General features: G+C 42.3%; 1 protein-coding gene across 2 annotated transcripts in view; it reads left to right on the forward strand.

The window, feature by feature from the left end:
- DOCK1 (dedicator of cytokinesis 1) overlaps positions 1–19,989 on the forward strand; it is a 558,093-nt gene that overhangs the window by 124,019 nt on the left and 414,085 nt on the right. For both annotated transcript variants that reach the window (XM_065408426.1, XM_065408427.1), the window contains 2 exons: positions 1,014–1,148; positions 13,263–13,371. In XM_065408426.1, coding sequence (XP_065264498.1) covers positions 1,014–1,148; positions 13,263–13,371 — 244 coding nt within the window. The remainder of the gene's footprint in view (positions 1–1,013; positions 1,149–13,262; positions 13,372–19,989) is intronic.

Consider the following 19,989-nt stretch of genomic DNA (forward strand, 5'->3'; position numbering starts at 1 on the left):
AATATTAAAAAATTTAAAATCCATCTTGCTTACAGTGTAAAATTGGTGTTCTGCTTATCTTCTATTATGTGTACACCATTGTCATCTTTAAGCAAAAACAAAACCTCTCAACTTTCTTTTGCTATTTGCTACTTCAGACTGTTCTTGTTGGATACAAAAACTGTAATCGATAGTTTTGCTTGGCAACTTTCTCTTCCTCAGAATGGAGTTTGGCAGCCAACTTACCTTTATAATCTATGTGGGAAGAAAATGCGTGAAGTGTGTTCACTTAAGTGATAATAAGACAAAATTAGGTCTTCATTAGCTTCAGTAGGTTATATGTGTTTTAAAAATATCACTTATTGTATGTTTAAAATAAATCTAAAGATGGTAATTTTAAAACTGGGAGTTGTCTGTATTCCAGTTTAAAAAGTGATTTCCAGTCAGGAAAAGCGAGGCTATAGAAGTGGTAATTTTGTTAGTCCGTAGAAACAAAATTTTAAAAATCCCAAAGTTGGAGACGAAGTCATTTTTTAATGTCAACTGTTACTGTCTATAATTTTGAAAAGGCAAGTTTTACAGGATCTATTTTGTCACTGCTCCAAAGTAAAGCCATATGCAAGGATACTAGATACAGCCCTGCAGGGGCTATTGATTTAGATAGTATAATTAAATTTAGAAATCTATTCACAAATATTTATGATAATTCTTTGCACTTGCATAGCGCCTTTCACCTGAACATCTCAAGATTCAAAGGACTTTGTAAATATTAAGCCTGCTAATTCTCCTATGAAATACATGATGCTGTGCTCATTTTGTCGGTAGGTAAAGTGTGCAACAGAGAGGTTAAGGGAATTCCCCAGAGTCACTGCTAGTCACTGGTAAGGACAAGAATTGAATGAAGAGTCCTTACTCTCACATAATAAAATGCTTTCATGTTATCTGCACTAGCTGTGGCTAATATTGTTAAATTCTTCAGGAAGCAAAATTCTTAATTGGAAAAAGTACAAGTAACCTGTATTATTTTTTAATAGAAAGCTGACTAAAGTTTTAAGAAATTACGTGGATAATGCTGAGAAACCTGGCGTAACTGATCAACTTTTTAAAGCCATGAAAGCTCTGGAATACATCTTCAAATTTATAGTACGGTCCAGAATATTGTTCAATCAGTAAGTATTAACAATTAAAAAAAAAACAGCCTTGGGCTTCATATTTTTTCCTTTCTTAAATATGATTTTTCTCTTTTTATTTAAAAATTACAATTGACATTAGAGAAGTTTGTGATGAGTTCTGGCTTTTTTTGTATTTACTGTAAATGTTGTGCCTACTAGTAGACTGGTATGAAGCAAATCATTTTTCATAAGGGCACTGGCTGTTTAAAGGTAAGAAGTACTATGCAGTAAATAGAATATTATTTATTTCTTCATAAAGCACTTGTTTACTCTGCACAAATTTGGCTTATCCCCAAAGTATAAGAAAATGTATCTTAGGCATTAGACAGAAGGAATAAGATTGAGGGTGCTAAGACCTTGTGAGGTTTGATGGTTTTATGGACACATTGCTACCGTTTATTTTATGGCCACACTGCTACTGGTTTTATAGCTTGTCCCTTGTCCCCTTAATCCCTTCCCAGCTACCAAACCCTAACTACACCTCTGATTAGTTCAGCATCCTTCTCTCAGCTGCCTTGCAAACGTAAACAGTGACTATATGTGGGTATATTTAAGCATGGACCTCACAGTGGGAGTGATACCTCAGTTTAGAAAGGGCACATAAGCGCTTCCATTGTTGCTCATAGCTTTCTGAATGTTGTAAGGGTCTGAAAACAGAAGGTTAGCTTGGGAAGGCAGCCTTAACTGTGGCAGTTACTTTTGCTGTAATTAGAGTATTTGATGTTGTAGTGAGGTGTAACAACTTTATTAGCATGGGTTTAGAACGGCTGTGTTACTTACAAGTGGCAAACTAATGAGTTATGCTGGTCATCCCAAACAATTCCAGTCAACCTTTTAAACCATACTATATTAGTATGAATTCTGCACATGTTACCAGGAACACTATTTTAGAAATGTTTTGAGTGTCTTAAATGTATTCATATTTAAATTCTTTCATTCTCATGGGTAGGATTCTTTAGTTTTTAATCAATCTGTACAAACAGAGGGTAGAGAAAAGTGAAAACTAACAATCACCCCAGGTAGCACAGTGATATATAATAGTGGCATGGTTTTGTGATCCAATAGCTCGAAACGAATACTGTGTATGCCATTGGAAATCTGTGAAACTCTTATTGGCAATAGCATCAAGATAATAATTATCCAAATATTAATGCTACTAATGGGATGCAGCTCAATAACCATCACTGGTCCGGGACTGACTTTTGCTAGTTCCTCACCTCAGATTACTGTAACTTTTTCACCTGGTTGGAAGATATTCAACCTTTTGCAGGGAGGCAGAAGGAAACTTTTCTCTGGGCCACATCATTGAGGGTTGATTAAAATCAATGAATTTATAAAAAATTATAAAAAAAAAAATTAAAATAAATACATTGTCTTTTAAAAAAACCTATTTGAAATTATGGTAACCTTTGTTAAGGCCTCAACTTACTATAATCTTTTAAAATCATTTAAATAAAATAAAAAACAATAATATTCAAGTAGTATGTTTACTGCTGAAGTTTTAAAGAAAGTCAAACCAATGAACTGGGGGAAGTCACCGGCTAAGCCCCTGAAACCAGAGTTTGTTGACATGCCACTCTGATAGCACTGGCTTTTTCTCCAGATGCAGAGAGAATTTTTTTCATTTCAGTTCAATGACTAGTTCATTCAAAGTTGAGAAATTGATTGATTGATTGGGAGTTGGAAAAAGCAGAAAAGCTTGATTTCCTCTTTCAATCTATGAATAAAAATAAGATGTAAGGAGATGAGATCTACTTTTTCTAAAACCTTGAAGGACATGGTGACCAGAAGCAATCAAGTCAATTCCCTAGCAATTAATATTCGATTTGTTTAAAGTGTTAACTTGTTTTGTATTAAAAACTAACTTTGGTAAACTTTTCTTCTTGTGCATCTAGCACATTTAAGGTAGTTTTATTTAACTAATCAAAAACAAATTTAAAAGGCTGTTTCTGTGCATTTTAATTGAATTCCAATTTCTAACCAAATGTAGCTTGAGGAGTAAATCATGATTAAAAAGTTAATCTAGTAAACAAAAAATGCATCATTCACCATTTCTAACACAATAAAATGTAAAAATTAAGAACCTGAATAAACATACTTAAAACTCTATAATTACTTAAATGTGTATGTGTAGATATAGTGTATCTAGCAAAAAGTTGTACCAGATGATACGAACCAATGAGAATGAACCTTTATTTACGAAAATAACTTAAGTACAAATAAACCACACGGTTAAAATTCTTAATTTCAATCAGGGTTTCCTGTTTGTTGATTTTAAATCATGATTAAAATTGATTTAAATCATGATTTTAAAAGCATGATGTAAATCACTTTGATATCATAAAGATCTGCATGCAAATCTGGGTCCTCTGTAGGGCAGTCCCGTTCCCCGGGACCCTGCAGATGGCTTTATGCTCATTCCAAGTCCTGCATGGAGGGAGGGAAGAGAGGATGCAAAATGTCCCCCCTCAAATCTAATGCAACTTATGACAAAACATTAGCATTTTCACAGAGATCCCCTTATCCAAGAGGTTCCCATAAGCTCCCATGGCCAAAGGAGTAGGAGGGAGCCACTGTGGATGACCATGGCCTCCTGCAGATACTGAGGGTATCTGTGAGGTTTGGGGCTGGGTTTTTCTGCAGAGGGTAGCAAACCCTTCTCCCTCGCTTCCTCCAGCGGAATAATGTGGAGCTTCTTCATGAGAAAATCCTTGAGGAGATTTCTTTGCAAAAACTCCTGTGACTTTAATATGGGAGGGGAGAATTTCAGCCTTTCTAGCAGGCTGTTTTCCAGTTTGTTTAATTTTCTGTGACTTGAATAGGTAACTTTGTTGCCATGCCTGAAGTCAATATTCGCCAATAAAGCTAAGTACAGTCATTTTCCAGCAAATTAAAAGTTATCATGGAATTGCATACACCAAATATACAAACCTATAAAATAAGCAAGTTTATTATGTGGTTGTCTTAACCTTTAATGTAACCCTTTTGATATTTCTTATAGGATGTAACAAGGTTATTACAAGGGATTTATGTAGAGTTCTGAAGTTAACAACGTCACCAAGTTTTTTTTATAAATTAGGCAATGTAATTTCTTTCAATAATATTCTTGCTGTGAGATTTATAAGGTACTGACTGTCACTTATTCTGTTTCTGGTCTTACAAATCATTTTACAAGAAAAAAAATAATTATCTCTCACTGCAGATGAGATTTACAGAAAAAAATGATCCCTTGGTGTTTGCCGTTGGATTTCCTGGTGCTAAGCACTAATTCAAAAAGCATTAGCACTGGGAAATCACAAGTCTGAATGATAAGGGTTTAATCAGAGAAGCTACTAAATTGGAATGATACAACAATTGGTTCTCTGTTGTAAAACTGAAACCCTGGCTAATATGTGGTGATTATTTAGAACTATTAAAACTATGGCATAAGGGGCTGTCCTTAAAATAAATGGTCTCAGTGCTAGTGTTTTAGTGTGAAACACTTAACAAGCAAGTAGTCTCTGTTCTAAAGAAAAAGCTTTTTAAAAAGGCGTTGTTATTACAAATAACTTTTTAAATAAATAATTTATTATTGAACATGCTGACTGTGTTTGGTACTGCATAACAAACACACACACATGCCCTCCGTATGCCAAGCTTGCTATAATCTTATATAAACCCTGATCCAGCTGAAGTCATTGGGAGTTGCAGGTGCTCAGGACTTACTAAAGCACAATGATTTTTTTTTCTCTTGTCTTAACTAGCTTCATGTATCGATAAAATGTCTTGATGGATACTGACTGTCAAGCTTTACAGTTCCTTTTATTGGGGGAACATTGCAATGTCTTAGGGTATGTCTACACTACGAGGGTATTTCAATTTCACTTAAATCGAATATGTGGAATCGATATTGCAAATTCGAACGTGTGTGTCCACACTAAGGACAGTAATTCGACTTTGTGAGTCCACACTAACGGGGAAAGCGTCGACATTGGAAGCGGTGCACTGTGGGCAGCTATCCCACAGTTCCCGCAGTCCCCGCTGCCCATTGGAATTCTGGGTCGAGCCGCCAATGCCTTCTGGGTAAAAAAAATGTGTCGAGGGTGCTTTTGGGTAATTGTCGTCATCCGTCTGTCACTACCGCCCTCCCTCCCTCCCTGAAAGCGCCGGCGGGAAATCAGTTCGCGCACTTTTCTGGTCAGTGACAGCGCGGACGCCACAGCACTGCGAGCATGGATCCCGCTGCGACCATCGCTGCAGTTGTGGCCATTGTCAACGCCTCGCAGGTTATCCACCTTTCCCAGAGGCAGATGCAGATAAACCAGGCGAGGAGGCTACGGCACCGCGGTGAGGGCCTGAAGTCTGAGAGTAGCACAGGCCTGTCAGAAAGCACGGGACCCAGCTCCGAGGACATCACGGTGACAATGGGTCATGTGGATGTTGTGGAACGGCGATTCTGGGCACGGGAAACAAGCACGGACTGGTGGGACCGCATAGTGCTGCAGGTCTGGGACGAATCCCAGTGGCTGCGAAACTTTCGCATGTGGAAGGTGACTTTCCTTGAACTTTGTGAGTTGCTGTCCCCTGCCCTGAAGCGCAATGACACCCGGATGCGAGCAGCCCTGACTGTCCAGAAGCGAGTGGCCATAGCCCTCTGGAAGCTTGCAACGCCGGACAGCTACCGGTCTGTCGCGAACCAGTTTGGCGTGGGCAAATCTACCGTGGGGGTTGTTGTGATGCAAGTAGCCAACGCAATCGTTAAGGTACTGCTCTCAAAGGTAGTGACCCTGGGAAACGTGGAGGTCATCATAGATGGCTTCGCCGCGATGGGATTCCCAAACTGCGGTGGGGCTATAGATGGAACTCACATCCCTATCCTGGGACCGGACCACCAGGCCAGCCAGTACATTAACCGAAAGGGATACTTTTCAATGGTGCTGCAAGCACTGGTGGACCATCGGGGACGTTTTACAAACATCAACGTCGGATGGCCGGGCAAGGTTCATGACGCTCGCGTCTTCAGGAACTCTGGTCTGTTTAGACGGCTGCAGGAAGGTATTTACTTCCCGGACCACAAAATAAGTCTTGGGGATGTGGAGATGCCTACAGTGATCCTTGGGGACCCAGCCTACCCGCTAATGCCCTGGCTCATGAAGCCCTACACTGGCACCCTGGACACTGAAAAAGAACTGTTCAACTACCGGCTGAGCAAGTGCAGAATGGTGGTGGAGTGTGCTTTTGGCCGTCTCAAGGGGAGATGGAGAAGCTTACTGACTCGCTGTGATCTCAGCGAAACCAATATCCCCATTGTTATAGCAGCTTGCTGTGTGCTCCACAATCTCTGTGAGAGCAAGGGGGAGACCTTTATGGCGGGGTGGGAGGTTGAGGCAAATAGCCTGGCATCTGATTACGCCCAGCCAGACAGCCGGGCGATTAGAAGATCCCAGCGGGACGCGCTGTGCATCCGGGAGGCTTTGAAAGCTAGGTTCCACAGTGAGCAGGGTAACCAGTGACTTTTAAGTTTCTGTACAGAGAAGCTGAACCTGTGACCGTTTCTTTACCCAGTTAATGATGACTATCCTCTCCAGTTACAGACCCCCTCCACCCCCTTCCAAAAAAATAAAATCAGTTTTATTTTGTTAATGAACACCGTTGTCTTTAGTACTGTTTTCTCGGGAATGTTTTAAACCTGGGACGCAGACTGTGGTGGGGAGCGGGTGTAGTGTACTGATGCAAATGATCCTTCTAAACTCCAGGAATGACAGGATTCGCAGTGGCGGACTGGTTGTTTCAACGGAGCCTGCCAGCCCTCCTGAGCGGGACTGCGTGTATGTGGGGGCTATGTGACTTTATGGCAGGGGGAGGAGGGTTACAGATCCCCTGCTGCGTGGCTCTGTGATCCAGGACAAGGACCGCTGCATAAGATTTGTAACTGCCCTCCCCCGCAACAAAGTCACAGTGCAACCCCCCCCCCCCCCCCCACGCACAGAACATGAAAACCACCTCCCAGACTGACCAGGGTAACTAGTCACTGCACTGTGTATGTGCCCTGCTGCTGGACCTGCCCCCGCCTCTGTATCCTGCTAAAGGTGACTGTCCTGACCAATTACCAAGCCCCTTCCCCCCCTTCAGACAGACTCTCCCTCAAAAGAACATGACTGAAACAGTACTGAACAGAAACGTATTTTTTATTAACAACCACACATGAAACTGGAGGGTGAAACTTGGACGGGGGCTTGGGTGAGACGGGCAGGAAAGGACTTTTCAAATTTTGGGGAATGACAGCCTTCTGGTGCTTGAGCAGTCTGCAGGGGTGGAGTGAGAGTTTTCACAGACTCTGCCGCCCCTCCTTCTTTGGACTTTGGGCGAGGGGGGTATGGGACTTGGTGGCGGGGGAGTGCGGTTACTGATAGACTGCAGCGGGGCTCTGTCCTCCTGCCTCCGTTCCTGCAGAACATCAACAAGGCGCCGGAGCATGTCCGTTTGCTCCCTCAGAAGTCCAAGCAGCGTTTGAGTCGCCTGCTGGTCTTCCTGCCGCCACCTCTCCTCACGTTCCATGTGTGTCCGGTGCATTTGGGACAAATTCTCCCTCCAATGGTTCTGCTGTGCTGCCTGGGCTCGGGAGCAGCCCATTAGTTCTGAGAACATGTCCTCTCGCGTCTTCTTCTTCCTCCGCCTAATGTGCGCTAGCCTCTGGGAGTGTGATGCCAGGCTGGGTTGGGAGACCGTCGCAGATGTGGCTGTGGGAATGAGGAAAAGGTAGTGAATTCCTCCGAAGCAGAAATGTAGTTGTGAACAAAGAACATAGTTTTTCTCTGTGAACAAGACCATGCACCGCACCTATCACATGCGCACTCAGGACAAGGTCGAATTTTCGGACCTCGCCTTCAGTGCCTGGGGTTTTGCACTGCCGATCTGGGAAGCGGGGCAGGACACCGTAATCTCTGTAGCAGGCAAACATGGTAAGCCGTAGACTTGTGGCTGCTTAAAACTTTAGGAGTACTACTGGCCTCCTTTCACATTGAAAGCAATGCCAGTCTCTGCTGCCAGCAATCGGCCAAGCATGAACTCTGGCCCTGACCCACCCCCTCGCGGATGTCCCAGGGAGAGATCCCTGTATGCTGCCCCTCTCCCGCCCCCACCGCGTGGCTGTAAACCAGCGGTTACAGTTCTGTAAAGGAACTTGCAAGCAGTCCCAATACTAACAGTCCCCTACCTAATTCAAAGCAGGTCATCATGAGCGACATCACACTCATGAGGATCTCGGACAGCGAGAAGGAAAGGATGCTTCGAGAAAGCCTGCAAAGACCAGGGCCGTATGCCGCCATGCTCTGCAGGGCAATGATCCCGGAGTTCTTGCTTGTCTTCTGGCGCGGGAACGTCTCCTACTTCGGAGGACCCAGTAAGGCCGCTCTCCCCAGGAACCTGATGAACAGGCTTTCCCATTACCTGCAGGAGAGCTTCGTTGAGATGTCCGTGGAGGATTATTGCTCTATCCCCGGACATATAGACCGGATTTTAATATAGCTGCAGTGGCAGGGACTAAAGAGTGGAGCAGCTTGGGCAGCAGAATCATGCACAACCGGACACAGTTTGATTTTTTTTAAATAGTTGAAACTGATTACTTAAGCGCCCAGGGTAAAGAAATCATGAAGCACACATTGTTCTTATTCTTAATATTCCAGTTTTGTAAAAAATAAATGTTTAGATGTTTAAAGCACTTACCGCTTGATCCTTCCCCTGAATCTGTGTCCGGGTTACATGCTGGGGAGGGTTGGTAGGGGATCTCTGTAAGGGTGATGAAGAGCTCCTGGCTGTCGGGGAAATCAGCTTGGTAAGCGCTGTCGACTGCCTCGTCCTCCTCATCTCCTTCCTCATCTTCCCCGTCCGCTAACATGTCCGAGGAAGCGGCCGTGGACAATATCCCATCCTCAGAGTCCACGGTCAGTGGTGGGGTAGTGGTGGCGGCCGCACCAAGGATGGAATGCAGTGCCTCGTAGAAACGGGATCTGTGGGGCTGGGATCCGGAGCGTCCGTTTGCCTCTTTGGTCTTCTGGTAGCCTTGTCTCAGCTCCTTGATTTTCACGCGGCACTGCGTTGCATCCCGGCTGTATCCTCTCTCTGCCATGGCTTTAGAGATCTTCTCATAGATCTTTGCGTTCCGTCTTTTGGAGCGCAGCTCGGAAAGCACGGACTCATCGCCCCACACAGCGATGAGATCCAAGACTTCCCGATCAGTCCATGCTGGGGCCCTCTTTCTATTCTGGGATTGCACAGCCATCTCTGCTGGAGAGCTCTGCATCGTTGCCAGTGCTGCTGAGCTCGCCACGATGTCCAAACAGGAAATGAGATTCAAACTGCCCAGACAGGAAAAGGAATTCAAATTTTCCCGGGGCTTTTCCTGTGTGGCTGGTCAGAGCATCCGAGCTCGGACTGCTGTCCAGAGCGTCAACAGAGTGGTGCACTGTGGGATAGCTCCCGGAGCTATTAGCGTCGATTTCCATCCACACCAAGCCTAATTCGATATGGCCATGTCGAATTTAGCGCTACTCCCCTCGTTGGGGAGGAGTACAGAAGTCGAATTTAAGAGACCTCTATGTCGAACTAAATAGCCTCGTGGTGTGGACGGGTGCAGGGTTAATTCGATGTAACGGCGCTAAATTCGACATAAACGCCTAGTGTAGACCAGGCCTTAGTTTATTCCTAAAATATAATTTTAATATTCTGTTCTGCATGGCCTGCAATTCTAGTTAGGAAGCAAAGTTCTAATAGCAAAACAGTGCAATTTAATTCCTTTTTTTTTTCATTTACACTAGTGTACTACTTTAATAGCTTTTTTTTTTTTGTATTTATGGCTCCTAAGGAATATGCATTTTGTGCTAGAAATAATAGACATTAATTTTTAGTGTAAAGTAGCAAGAACATCCTATTCTTTTTCATGCACCACTTTTAAAAAAATAAATCCCTGTTCCTCATTTGGAATTTGTAATATAGATTCTCCATAGTGAGTTTTAAATAAATCTTATGTGATGTTTTCAAGTTTGAAGAAATCAGACTAAGGTTTAAATGTGTAAAATGCCTAACCTATAATGCTCCCATTGCCCTAGAAAAGCAGAACCGTATGCTGAAGTTAGAAGTCTCTCTTCTGACTCAGTTTAATCAACGGGTAAAGTAAGAGGATAATAAAAGGGAAGTGCACAAATATTGATAGGCAACAGGTTTAAAACAAACAAAAGGAAGTATTTCTTCACACAACGCACAGTCAACCTGTGGAACTCTTTGCCAGAGAGTGTTGTTAAGGCCAAGACTATAACAGGGTTAAAAAAAAAAACCTAGATAAGTTCATAGAGGATAGGTCCATCAATGGCTATTAACCAGGATGGGCAGGGATGGTGTCCCTAGCCTCTGTTTGCCAGAAGCTGGGAATGGGCGACAGGGGATGGGTCACTTGATGATTACATGTTCTGTTCATTCCCTCTGGAGCACCTGGCATTGGCCACTGTCGGAAGACAGGATACTGGGCTAGATGGACCTTTGATCTGAACCAGTATGACCGTTCTTATGATAGCTACTGTGACAGGTCGTGATGACATACAACAAAGGGGCACGTCAGCACTTGGTGTAAATAAAATGTAGCGAGATGGAGAAAGAGGTCAGAGACTAAATGTCTCAAATAGGCTCATAGCCAATCAAAAACTGAATATATAGTGCATGGGAAACATTTCTGGTGCTTCCCACACCCATTTTTATAAATACCACAATTTAGACTTGACAAGGATATCATGGTTCTGTGGCCTTCTGTCTTCTATATACCATGCACCCTTAACTATCGTTTCCCTCTCTGGCATATATTAAACCTGTCTAGTCATACTTTCTTTAATTGAAGCTCGTTAAATGGGAAGAGCTCTCAGAAGTCTATTGACTGCATCCCTGCTAAATGTGAGATATGGATATTCTCACAGAACAAACCATATGTTTTAAGTTTCTACAGGAAATTTGTTCACAGTAATGGTGCTGTCCTTTTGTTAGATGTAGATAGAAGCATTCCTCATCTCACTCTTCCCCCTACAGTCTAACCAAAGTCCATGTTGATTTAAAATAGAAAGGAGATTCTGGAATTAAGTCACTTTTTTGCCATATTTAGAGATTGGACCAAATTCTCTAGCTGGGTTACATCCTTTTTACACCACTGAGGTGGCACAAAGGAGTTGTGATCTGGCCTCAAGCACCAACAGAGATCCTCTGGCATTGGAGGAACGCTCTGCTGATGTATCTGCTCTGCAGCGTGGCTCCTGTGAGTTAGTTCTGTTAAGCCTACAAATTTACCCTAGTTATATACTCATCTATAAACAGTACATGGAAGTTCATAAACCATCACAAAAATCTATCATAACAAATGTTAATAAATACCAAAAAATTAAAACAAAACCCCCCGAATTAGTCCAAACCCAAAAGTCTACTAATATAACTCAAAAACTCTATTAAAGTCATGCTGAATAAATAAAAAGCAAGTCCAAAAATTAATAAACCAAAATTTAGTGTGTCAGATATTAAACCTAATTAATAGACAAAATAATAAGGGGATGGACTATTCCCGCATCACTTCCTTTTTAAGTCCTTAAAAAAAACCCCACCTTTTATAAAAAACGATGGTGACTATCGGAGCAAGCCTCATCATCATGGTTACCACTCCCACCATCTCCTAAGACTCCAGACCTTCTTTTTCCTAATCCTGAAAAATGTCCTGACCAAACTGGGCCCCCCCCAAAAAAGAGACCCAAATAACATCTGTCAACTCCTGCTGAATCTCAAATACCACCTAAAATAAAATGAAATCAAACTTTATCAGCAGCACAACAGCTTCAGCCCATCTCAACTAGCTTCTTTTTTCCTCCAAAAAACAATTACTACCATCTTTAATACCATCTAAAAGACTGTTGACAATGAGTTCTAAAAAGAGTTCTAAAAACTCTCTCCAGTTAAAAAGAAAAGGAACCAGGAATGTTGTTAAAATAAATGCCTTATTTAATACTTTACGTGTCAAATATTGTAACTGTTTTTCTTTATCTTCAATAAAAAGGCTGTTTCATGGTGTGTTTGCCATAATACTAAGAAGGCGAAATTGTGTGTACAGCAAATCTTGTTTAACACTTGAGTTTTAGACAGTAACTGAGGCCAGGTCTACACTAACCCCCCAATTCGAACTAAGGTACGCAACTTCAGCTACGTTATTCACGTAGTTCGAAGTACCATAGTTCGAACTTACCTCGGTCCACACGCGGCAGGCAGGCTCTGCCGTCGACTCCGCGGTACTCCTCTCGCCAAGCAGGAGTACCGCAGTCGACGGCAAGCACTTCCGGGTTCGACTTATCGCGTCCAGACAAGACGTGATAAGTCGAACCCAGAAGTTGGATCGCCAGCCGCCGAACTGCCGGGTAAGTGTAGACCTACCCTGAGTTATGTTAACACCCTTAGCCTATATGTTCCATGTCAATTAATACAAACTCCCCTCTTCCCACGCAGCGGGTTTGCTGGTGGTGGAAAGGGGGTTGCCACAGTAATTCTCCTTGCATAGCGTCTATTAAGAACCTTACGATAGCGGCAGAATTTAAAGATGACTAGCACCACTTGTAAGTTAGGCTGGGTGTGGTCCTGAGAATCAGGGAGCTGGAACTGGCTTCCTGGCATGCTCTTCCCACCTCCTTACTTACTCCTGTGCTGAGTGAAGGAGTGAATGTAGCTCATTATTTTGCAGCTATGTGGAGGTCGGTGATAATGAGATGGATTGATAGTGTCTCAGTGACTTAGGATTCAGTGTTAAATCTCCACCTATTTGATGTTTTACCAGGGGAAGCTTTAAATTAGTAATAATCCATTTTAGGTCTGTGACTTCAATGAATTTCCTTTTGGTTCACCATTCTGTGGAAAAACACTCCTGCTTGATTGATAAAAGTTGTGGAATTTAAGAACCCCTTTTATTTTAAATGTCGTGAGTAATACATGGCATTGTCAGTAGTCATTTGAACAAAAAATGACTGCTTTGGGAACAATTTCCATTGCTTTATACAATATTTCCGTTTTTTTCCCTTGTGGTTTATGCTTATATTACACAAGCAATTATTTGTTTCTCAGACTTTATGAAAACAAAGGAGAAGCAGACTTCATGGAATCCTTGCTTCAGCTATTTAAGTCTATCAATGAGATGATGAGTGGTGTCTCTGATCAAACTGTGATGGTGAAGGTAGGTGTTTCAAAGAAAAATGTCTTGACTTTGCATTGGGTAATATGATAGCATGACTTAAAGAATACATTTTCATTGAATTGAGAAGCAATAATTATGAAATTGTATAGTGTGCCAGTAGTGTATTTTACTTTGAACATAGTTAATACCGAATTCATTCTAGTAAAGGTTTGTCTAGCTGTATACTTAAACATACCTGACGTAGGTATGCAAGCCCCATCTTATACTAGTGCGGCACATATGCCCCAGGGGAAGGTGTAAGAATCCCACAGTAGGCAGATTTGGGATCATGTGCCCCTCATGTAGGTCTCATCCTGATCTCGAAAAGAGTACTTAATAAAATAACTTTGTTACATTGTGATGAACAGTGATGCTCAACGGAGGACAGTGTGCTGAATTTGCTACAGGTGATTTTGTTGCTGCTCTTTTCCTCTTACTCATATGAGTGATGGGTCGCCAATGGGAAGATTCTGTGGTAGTTGGGAGGAGTGAGGTACAGAAAAAGGGTATCTAGGGCCCTGGAGCAGCATGGTGTTGCAGGAAGGTGGGGATTGCACATTGAGACCCACCAAGTGTTAAAGCTGTGGAGCAGGGGTCTCAGACTCAATTTACCTCAGGGCCAGTGCCAGTCCTCAAATCCTCCCAGTGGGCCAGTGTCACTCATGCCACCCAGACCCCGACCCCCCAAAACACCCCCCCCCAAAAACTCCGCCCCGCCCCACCTGCCTAAGGCTCTTAGACGGAGTTTGGGTGGGGGGAGGCAGACTGGGGTAGGGGATTGGGGTTCAGGCTCTGGGAGGGAGTTTGGGTGCAGAAGGGGTGAGAGGTTGGGCTCTGGGAGGGAGTTTGGGTGTGGGAGGGGGTCTGGGGTGCAGGCTCTGGGAGGGAGTTTGGGGGCTGGGGGGTGTGGGGATGGGGCGCAGGCTCTGGGAGGAAGTTTGGGGCTGGGAGGGGATGAAGGGGAAGGGGGTGCAGGCTCTGGGAGGGAGTTTGAGGGCTAGGGGGTGTGGGGATGTGGTGCAGGGTCTGGGGGGGAGTTTGGGGGCTGGGAGTGTGTGGGGACTGGGTGCAGGCTCTGAGAGGGAGTTTGGGGGCGGGAGGGGGATGTGGGGACCGGATGCAGGCTCTGGGAGGGAGTTTGGGGGTGGGAGGTGCAGGCTCTGGGAAGGGGGAGGGGTGCGGCGCTTACCTTGGGCTCCAAGGCAGGGCAGGCCGGGGGGCCTCCGTGCGCAGAGTCCCATTGGCCGCAGGGGCACTTGGGGTGGGGGCAGTCGCGCGGAGGCACAGCCCCGCCCCTGGGCCTCAGGGAGGGGCCGGCAGCCAGTGGAGTGAGTAGGCAGCTGCCACTCAGCTCCACTGCGCTGCTGGGGCCCCTGAGGGGGGAGTGCCTGGGGGTAGCAGGTGGGGCCAAGGGAGAGACCCCAAAACTGATGGAGCCCCACGGGTCGCATTGGAGTGGCTCGCGGGCCGGGAGTTTGAGACCCCTGCTGTAGAGCCTCACGTTATATCTACACTGGCACTTTTGTCGGTAAAACTTTTGTCGGTCAGGGGTGTGAAAAGTGCCGGTGTGGACAGCTTTTTTGGTTTGACTTAACTAAATGTAACTAATAAGAATGAGTGAAAATGCTTTCTCCTAGGCACCAAATAATGTTAAGTGATGTAACCTTGATTGCCTGAGGTAGCATAATACAAATTATATTTAGCTGCAGGCACTTTGTTAATGCACATCAGAAATTGTTTTGCAATCCATTGCCTGAAAAAAGTTAATTTCTCTCCATATATTTTCTGTGGATCTGTGACAGGGAATTTTGAGGTTTCCTTTTGCACTTTCATGTTAGCTTCCTTTAATACTATGGTAAATTAAAAACTATGGTTCATCCCTCAAGAAACATTTTCTTTAGTTTTAAGGTGGGAGACAGAAAATCTGAATGCTATAATTTTGAACCACTGCATCATGTAGATATCCTGGGTGGTAGTCTACAAATGCTGAGAAGGCCTGATCTTGCTAAACTTGTGGGTTTGTCAGGATCACAGCCCAAGGTAATACTCATGTAGCTGTATTGTATTTTCTGTTGAATACATAGGAGATAGAAGTAACCTTGAAATCACATTATGAATAAATCTAGTAAAAGCAGCTTTACTACTTCATCATATAAATAGCTTTCATAATTGTACATGCTGGATGTTCAGTAACAATATACTCAATTTCTTGACTACACAACTAGAGATGCAGTTTCAAATGAATGATTTAGAAAACAGACACACATTAAATTGCGTGTTTTGTTCTATAGGATACCAAACTGGTTTCTGTTAATCTATACACATTAAACTGTGTTTTTTCTCTTGTATTTATGCAAAATACACTTAGTTTGATGTTTCAGCAAATACTGTTTATTCAAAACCGTAAGTTGAATCCCCTTTTAAAAACAGCTGCTTTGACAGGTATTTGGGTTTTTTGCTTCTACTGTTCTTTGTTGGATAAATCTAAGAATGGATTGGAAATTTGGATTTTCTTCTGTTGTAAGATTTTGTTTTTGCTTACATAGAACTATCATTTTGTTTTTACAGTGGTTTGCTACTGACTCTTTTTTGACTCTTATTCTTAAGTCCTATTTTTGTAATTCCGAAAGGATGGTTCAGTCTTCACAAGAGGCCTGCATTATGAGCAAAAATAAAATAAATAAATAAAGTCCCCATCTTTCATGTACTGCATTATTTAAAAGCTGTCAGAAGATGTTTTAAACCACTTAGTGGGGATATTCCATCTCATTTTCTGTTTGCTCTAATATGGTAAAGAAGTGCTTGTGCATTATAGACATTGGCTTTGCGGTTTAATATTAGTCTAATATCGAGAGACAGAAGGGTGCCATGATGCAACATAATTCTCTAACATTTATGTATCCTTTATTGTAGCTTTATGCTAATATGATAGAATATTAGTTTGTTAAATTCTGGGGTTTCAGCATAACATTTTCATAGTGGAATGTCCTCTGTCTCGTACATTCCCCAAATCTGGAAACATAAATAAGCACTCTAGACTTGTCAAAATCATGGAAATGAAGTGACTTGTTTACAAACAATTCATGATAAATCCGCTGAGTTGAGCAACGTTTCATTATATTATTTTTCAGAAAAAAAGATAATTATTGCACTTATACAAATACAAAACATGCTTCAGTTCTACTATATTGTTAAGGTTTTTTATTCCACACCTTGCTACATTTGGTGATCTAGTATGTTGAAAAGGTCATTTACCAAGGTGGTCTAGATTGCTTTGGGGACTGGTGATCGAATATATACAAAAGATTAATGCTGGTTGTGACAAAGTAAACTGTCACAAGGAGAAAGGAAAAACTCAAGGTCTTTCAGGGGCTGAATATACAAGGAAGCAAGATATAGAAATAGATATAGAAAGTATTCATCTAAATCAGGATTAGAACTACGCCGTGGCATCACCCAATGATAAAGGGAAGAGGGGAGCTTTAGGAAAGTATCCTGTCAGTGAGAGGAGTCTGGAACTTATAAAAATCTCTTTTAAGACAGTATATAGAAGGAGAGGCAGCACCAGGGAAGGGTGTGCTGCTACAGGAATGCTAAGGGAAACAACACCAGAGAAGGGCATGCTAAAGGTAGCATCAGCTCAAAGTGAAACATCCATCCAAGATATTAATCTGATCCCCATCACCGTAGTATCTGAGCCTCTGACAATCTGTGTGTACTTATCCTCTCAACACTTCTGTGAGGTAGGGAAGTCCCATTTATCTCCATTTTTAACAGATGGGGAGCTGAGGTGCAGAGAGGCTAAGTGACTTGCCCAAAGTCACACAGGAATTCTGTGATGTAATAGGGGATTCAACCTGGGTCTCCCAAGATCTAGGCTAGTACCATAACCACTGGACCATCCTGCATCTTATTTTACATTGCTAAATGACAATTGCATGTCCTTAAACAAAAGCTGAGCACCTATAGAACTTAATAGTTAAAGTCAATCTTCTTGTAAATATCACACTGCTCTCAAAAAAACCCATCAACATAGTAGGCCTGATTTTAAAATTAAAATAGATATCCTCTCTCATAGAACTGGAAGGGACAAAGGTCATCAAGTCCAGCCCCCCCTGCCTTCACAGACCAAGTACTGATTTTGCCCCAGATCCCTAAATGGTACACCTCAAGGATTGAACTCACAACCCTGGGTTTAGCAGACCAATGCTTAAACCACTGAGCTATCCCTCCCCTCTGTTACATTGATGGGAGTTGTGTGTACTCAGCATCTTAAAGTGAGGCCAACTCTTCTTATCAATACAAAGAAATGCAGGGATTGTTTTTAGGTTACTGATGAAAGAGGTAGTACTTACTGTGGGGTATGAGCTAAGATTGTAGTACTGAAATATATTTATATCTGATGAGAATTCTTTTTCAGTTGGCAAAATAAGTCAGATGTCCCCATGGAAGGACAAACGACAATAATTATAAGTTTGCTTAATTGCAACCAGTTTTCTACAAACATATTTTATGTCTGAGTTTTCAAGGAGGTTTAACTACACTGTGTTTAGAGGAGTCATAACAAGCCAAATTCCTCCTCAGGGCCTGTCTTTTGAAGTGACATATGCAAGATATAGTCCAACCAGTAATGACTAGGTGTGACATACCAGGGCACAACCGAAACTAGTGGGGGGCTGTGTCACCCCTGCCCTGCAACCCTGGGTACCTTACAATGCTTTGCCGAAGGAGCTTGCTCCTGGACTGCTCATAACCAGCCTTCCAGCACATAAGCCATACCCTGAGTGTCTGCATGTAACTGTAGCCTGCCAGTTACACCGGGACTGTCACCAGCCTTGGTTATATAGCAGGGTGACCCCAATTTACCACCAGTCCCAGATCTTACCCCAGAAATGTATGTCCTGTACTGCCCATCTCTCTCCTGGACAGTACAAATATATTAAGTCCATTGTTACTCTACGAGAATAATATGCCAGTTTATTATCTTAAATAGAGTTGCCCGGACACTTCAACTTAAACACACTGGATTAGGTAAAATAGTTAAACAAATTTATTAACTACAAAGAGAGATTTTAAGTGAATACAGGTAATGAGGCATAAAAGTCAGAAATGCCTACAAGAAAAATAAAGATAAAACGCTTAATAGTGCCTAACTTAACGAACTATATTAGATTCAAGCAAATTTCTCACCACATACTTCCAGCAAGTTTACTGACCAGACTGTTCAGGTCAGGACCACCCTGCACCCTGAGAATCCAATAGCTCTTTTCCTTTGTCGTCTTAGATGCAATGCAGGAGAGAGAGGAGGTGTCTGCTCCTTCTTTTTATAGTTTGTCCCCCTCTTGAAAAACCATTTCCAGCTGGGAACTAGGAGACAGAGTCTGTGTGGAAGGATCTTCCCTGCTGTCTTTTTCCACCTGTTTGAGCTTCCTTTGTTTTCCTTCCTGCTTGATGACTCTGTTTACTGCTTAAATGCAAATTAAGGCAAGCACACGTTCTATTGTTTAGGACAGACCGGATTGCCAACTTCTGCTTGGTCAGGGCTGTGGGGTTTGGAATGTAAGATTCCCCTTCACATATAGTGTTGCCACACATATTTTATCAGGACAGTACTGAGCAGCAAGCTTCGTTTTCAGATGATACCTTGTAAAGCGTACATTGCACAAAGATTATTACAGTAGTGTGTAGAGTATGAATACAAGAGTATATTCTGTCACACTAGGAGGTTATTGGCAAAAAAATTCCCAGTACTTCTAAATGGTTCCTAACCATCAAACATGGCAATTTTCATAATAAACACAATTTTCTAATAGGGAAGGGACTGAAATAGGAAACTTAAAAATTAAGAGGCTAGTGCTTTCTTTCATCATGGAGATTTAAAAATTAAGACTAGTGCTGTCTTTGCCACTAATAGTTTCAGGTAGGCTACCACTGAAATAATTGTTCGGCATTATACAAATCTGGTAAATTTTTAAAATGTTTGGAGAAACGATTTAATGATTATTCAAATTATTTTATTTTTAAATGCCTTAAAAGGCCTCAAAGGATGACATGCAGAGATGTTTGTGATGATTGTAGAAATAACCTGCAATTTCCTGGTGCAACTATACAATATAAGAAATTCAGCCTGCATATTGCACGTGCTAAGAACTGTGACTATCAATTCCTGGTTAATTTAAACTATTTAAAGCAAAGGTTGGACTTTTTTGGACCGTATTATTTTCATTTACTTTTCTTTATTTCCTGGAATAGTTAATTACCTTTTGCCATAGTTTGCAAGTGCTTCAACAAGGTAATGGCATCAGTTTGTTCATTGAGAAGAAGGGAGTCCTCTTCTTCGTCTTTGTTTACAGTCTGATGAAAAGCCCATTAAAGTTTTCATTGACCGTGGATCAGTCACTTAATCACATCCCCTTAAAAATTTCACATCTGTGATACACTTTGCAGAACTACCAAGATGTGCAAATGCTTTAAACAGAATAACCACATAGACATATTTCTGTTATTCTTGTCATTTCCTACCCCATCCCCTCTCTACTACTTTTTTCTCCCTCATTTGTTGTATTATGTCTAAAATGTAGCTTGCAAGCAATTTAGGGTAGGGACTTTATTTTCTGT

The sequence above is a fragment of the Emys orbicularis genome, chromosome 7 (genome assembly GCF_028017835.1).
Source record: "Emys orbicularis isolate rEmyOrb1 chromosome 7, rEmyOrb1.hap1, whole genome shotgun sequence".
Taxonomy (NCBI): domain Eukaryota; kingdom Metazoa; phylum Chordata; order Testudines; family Emydidae; genus Emys; species Emys orbicularis.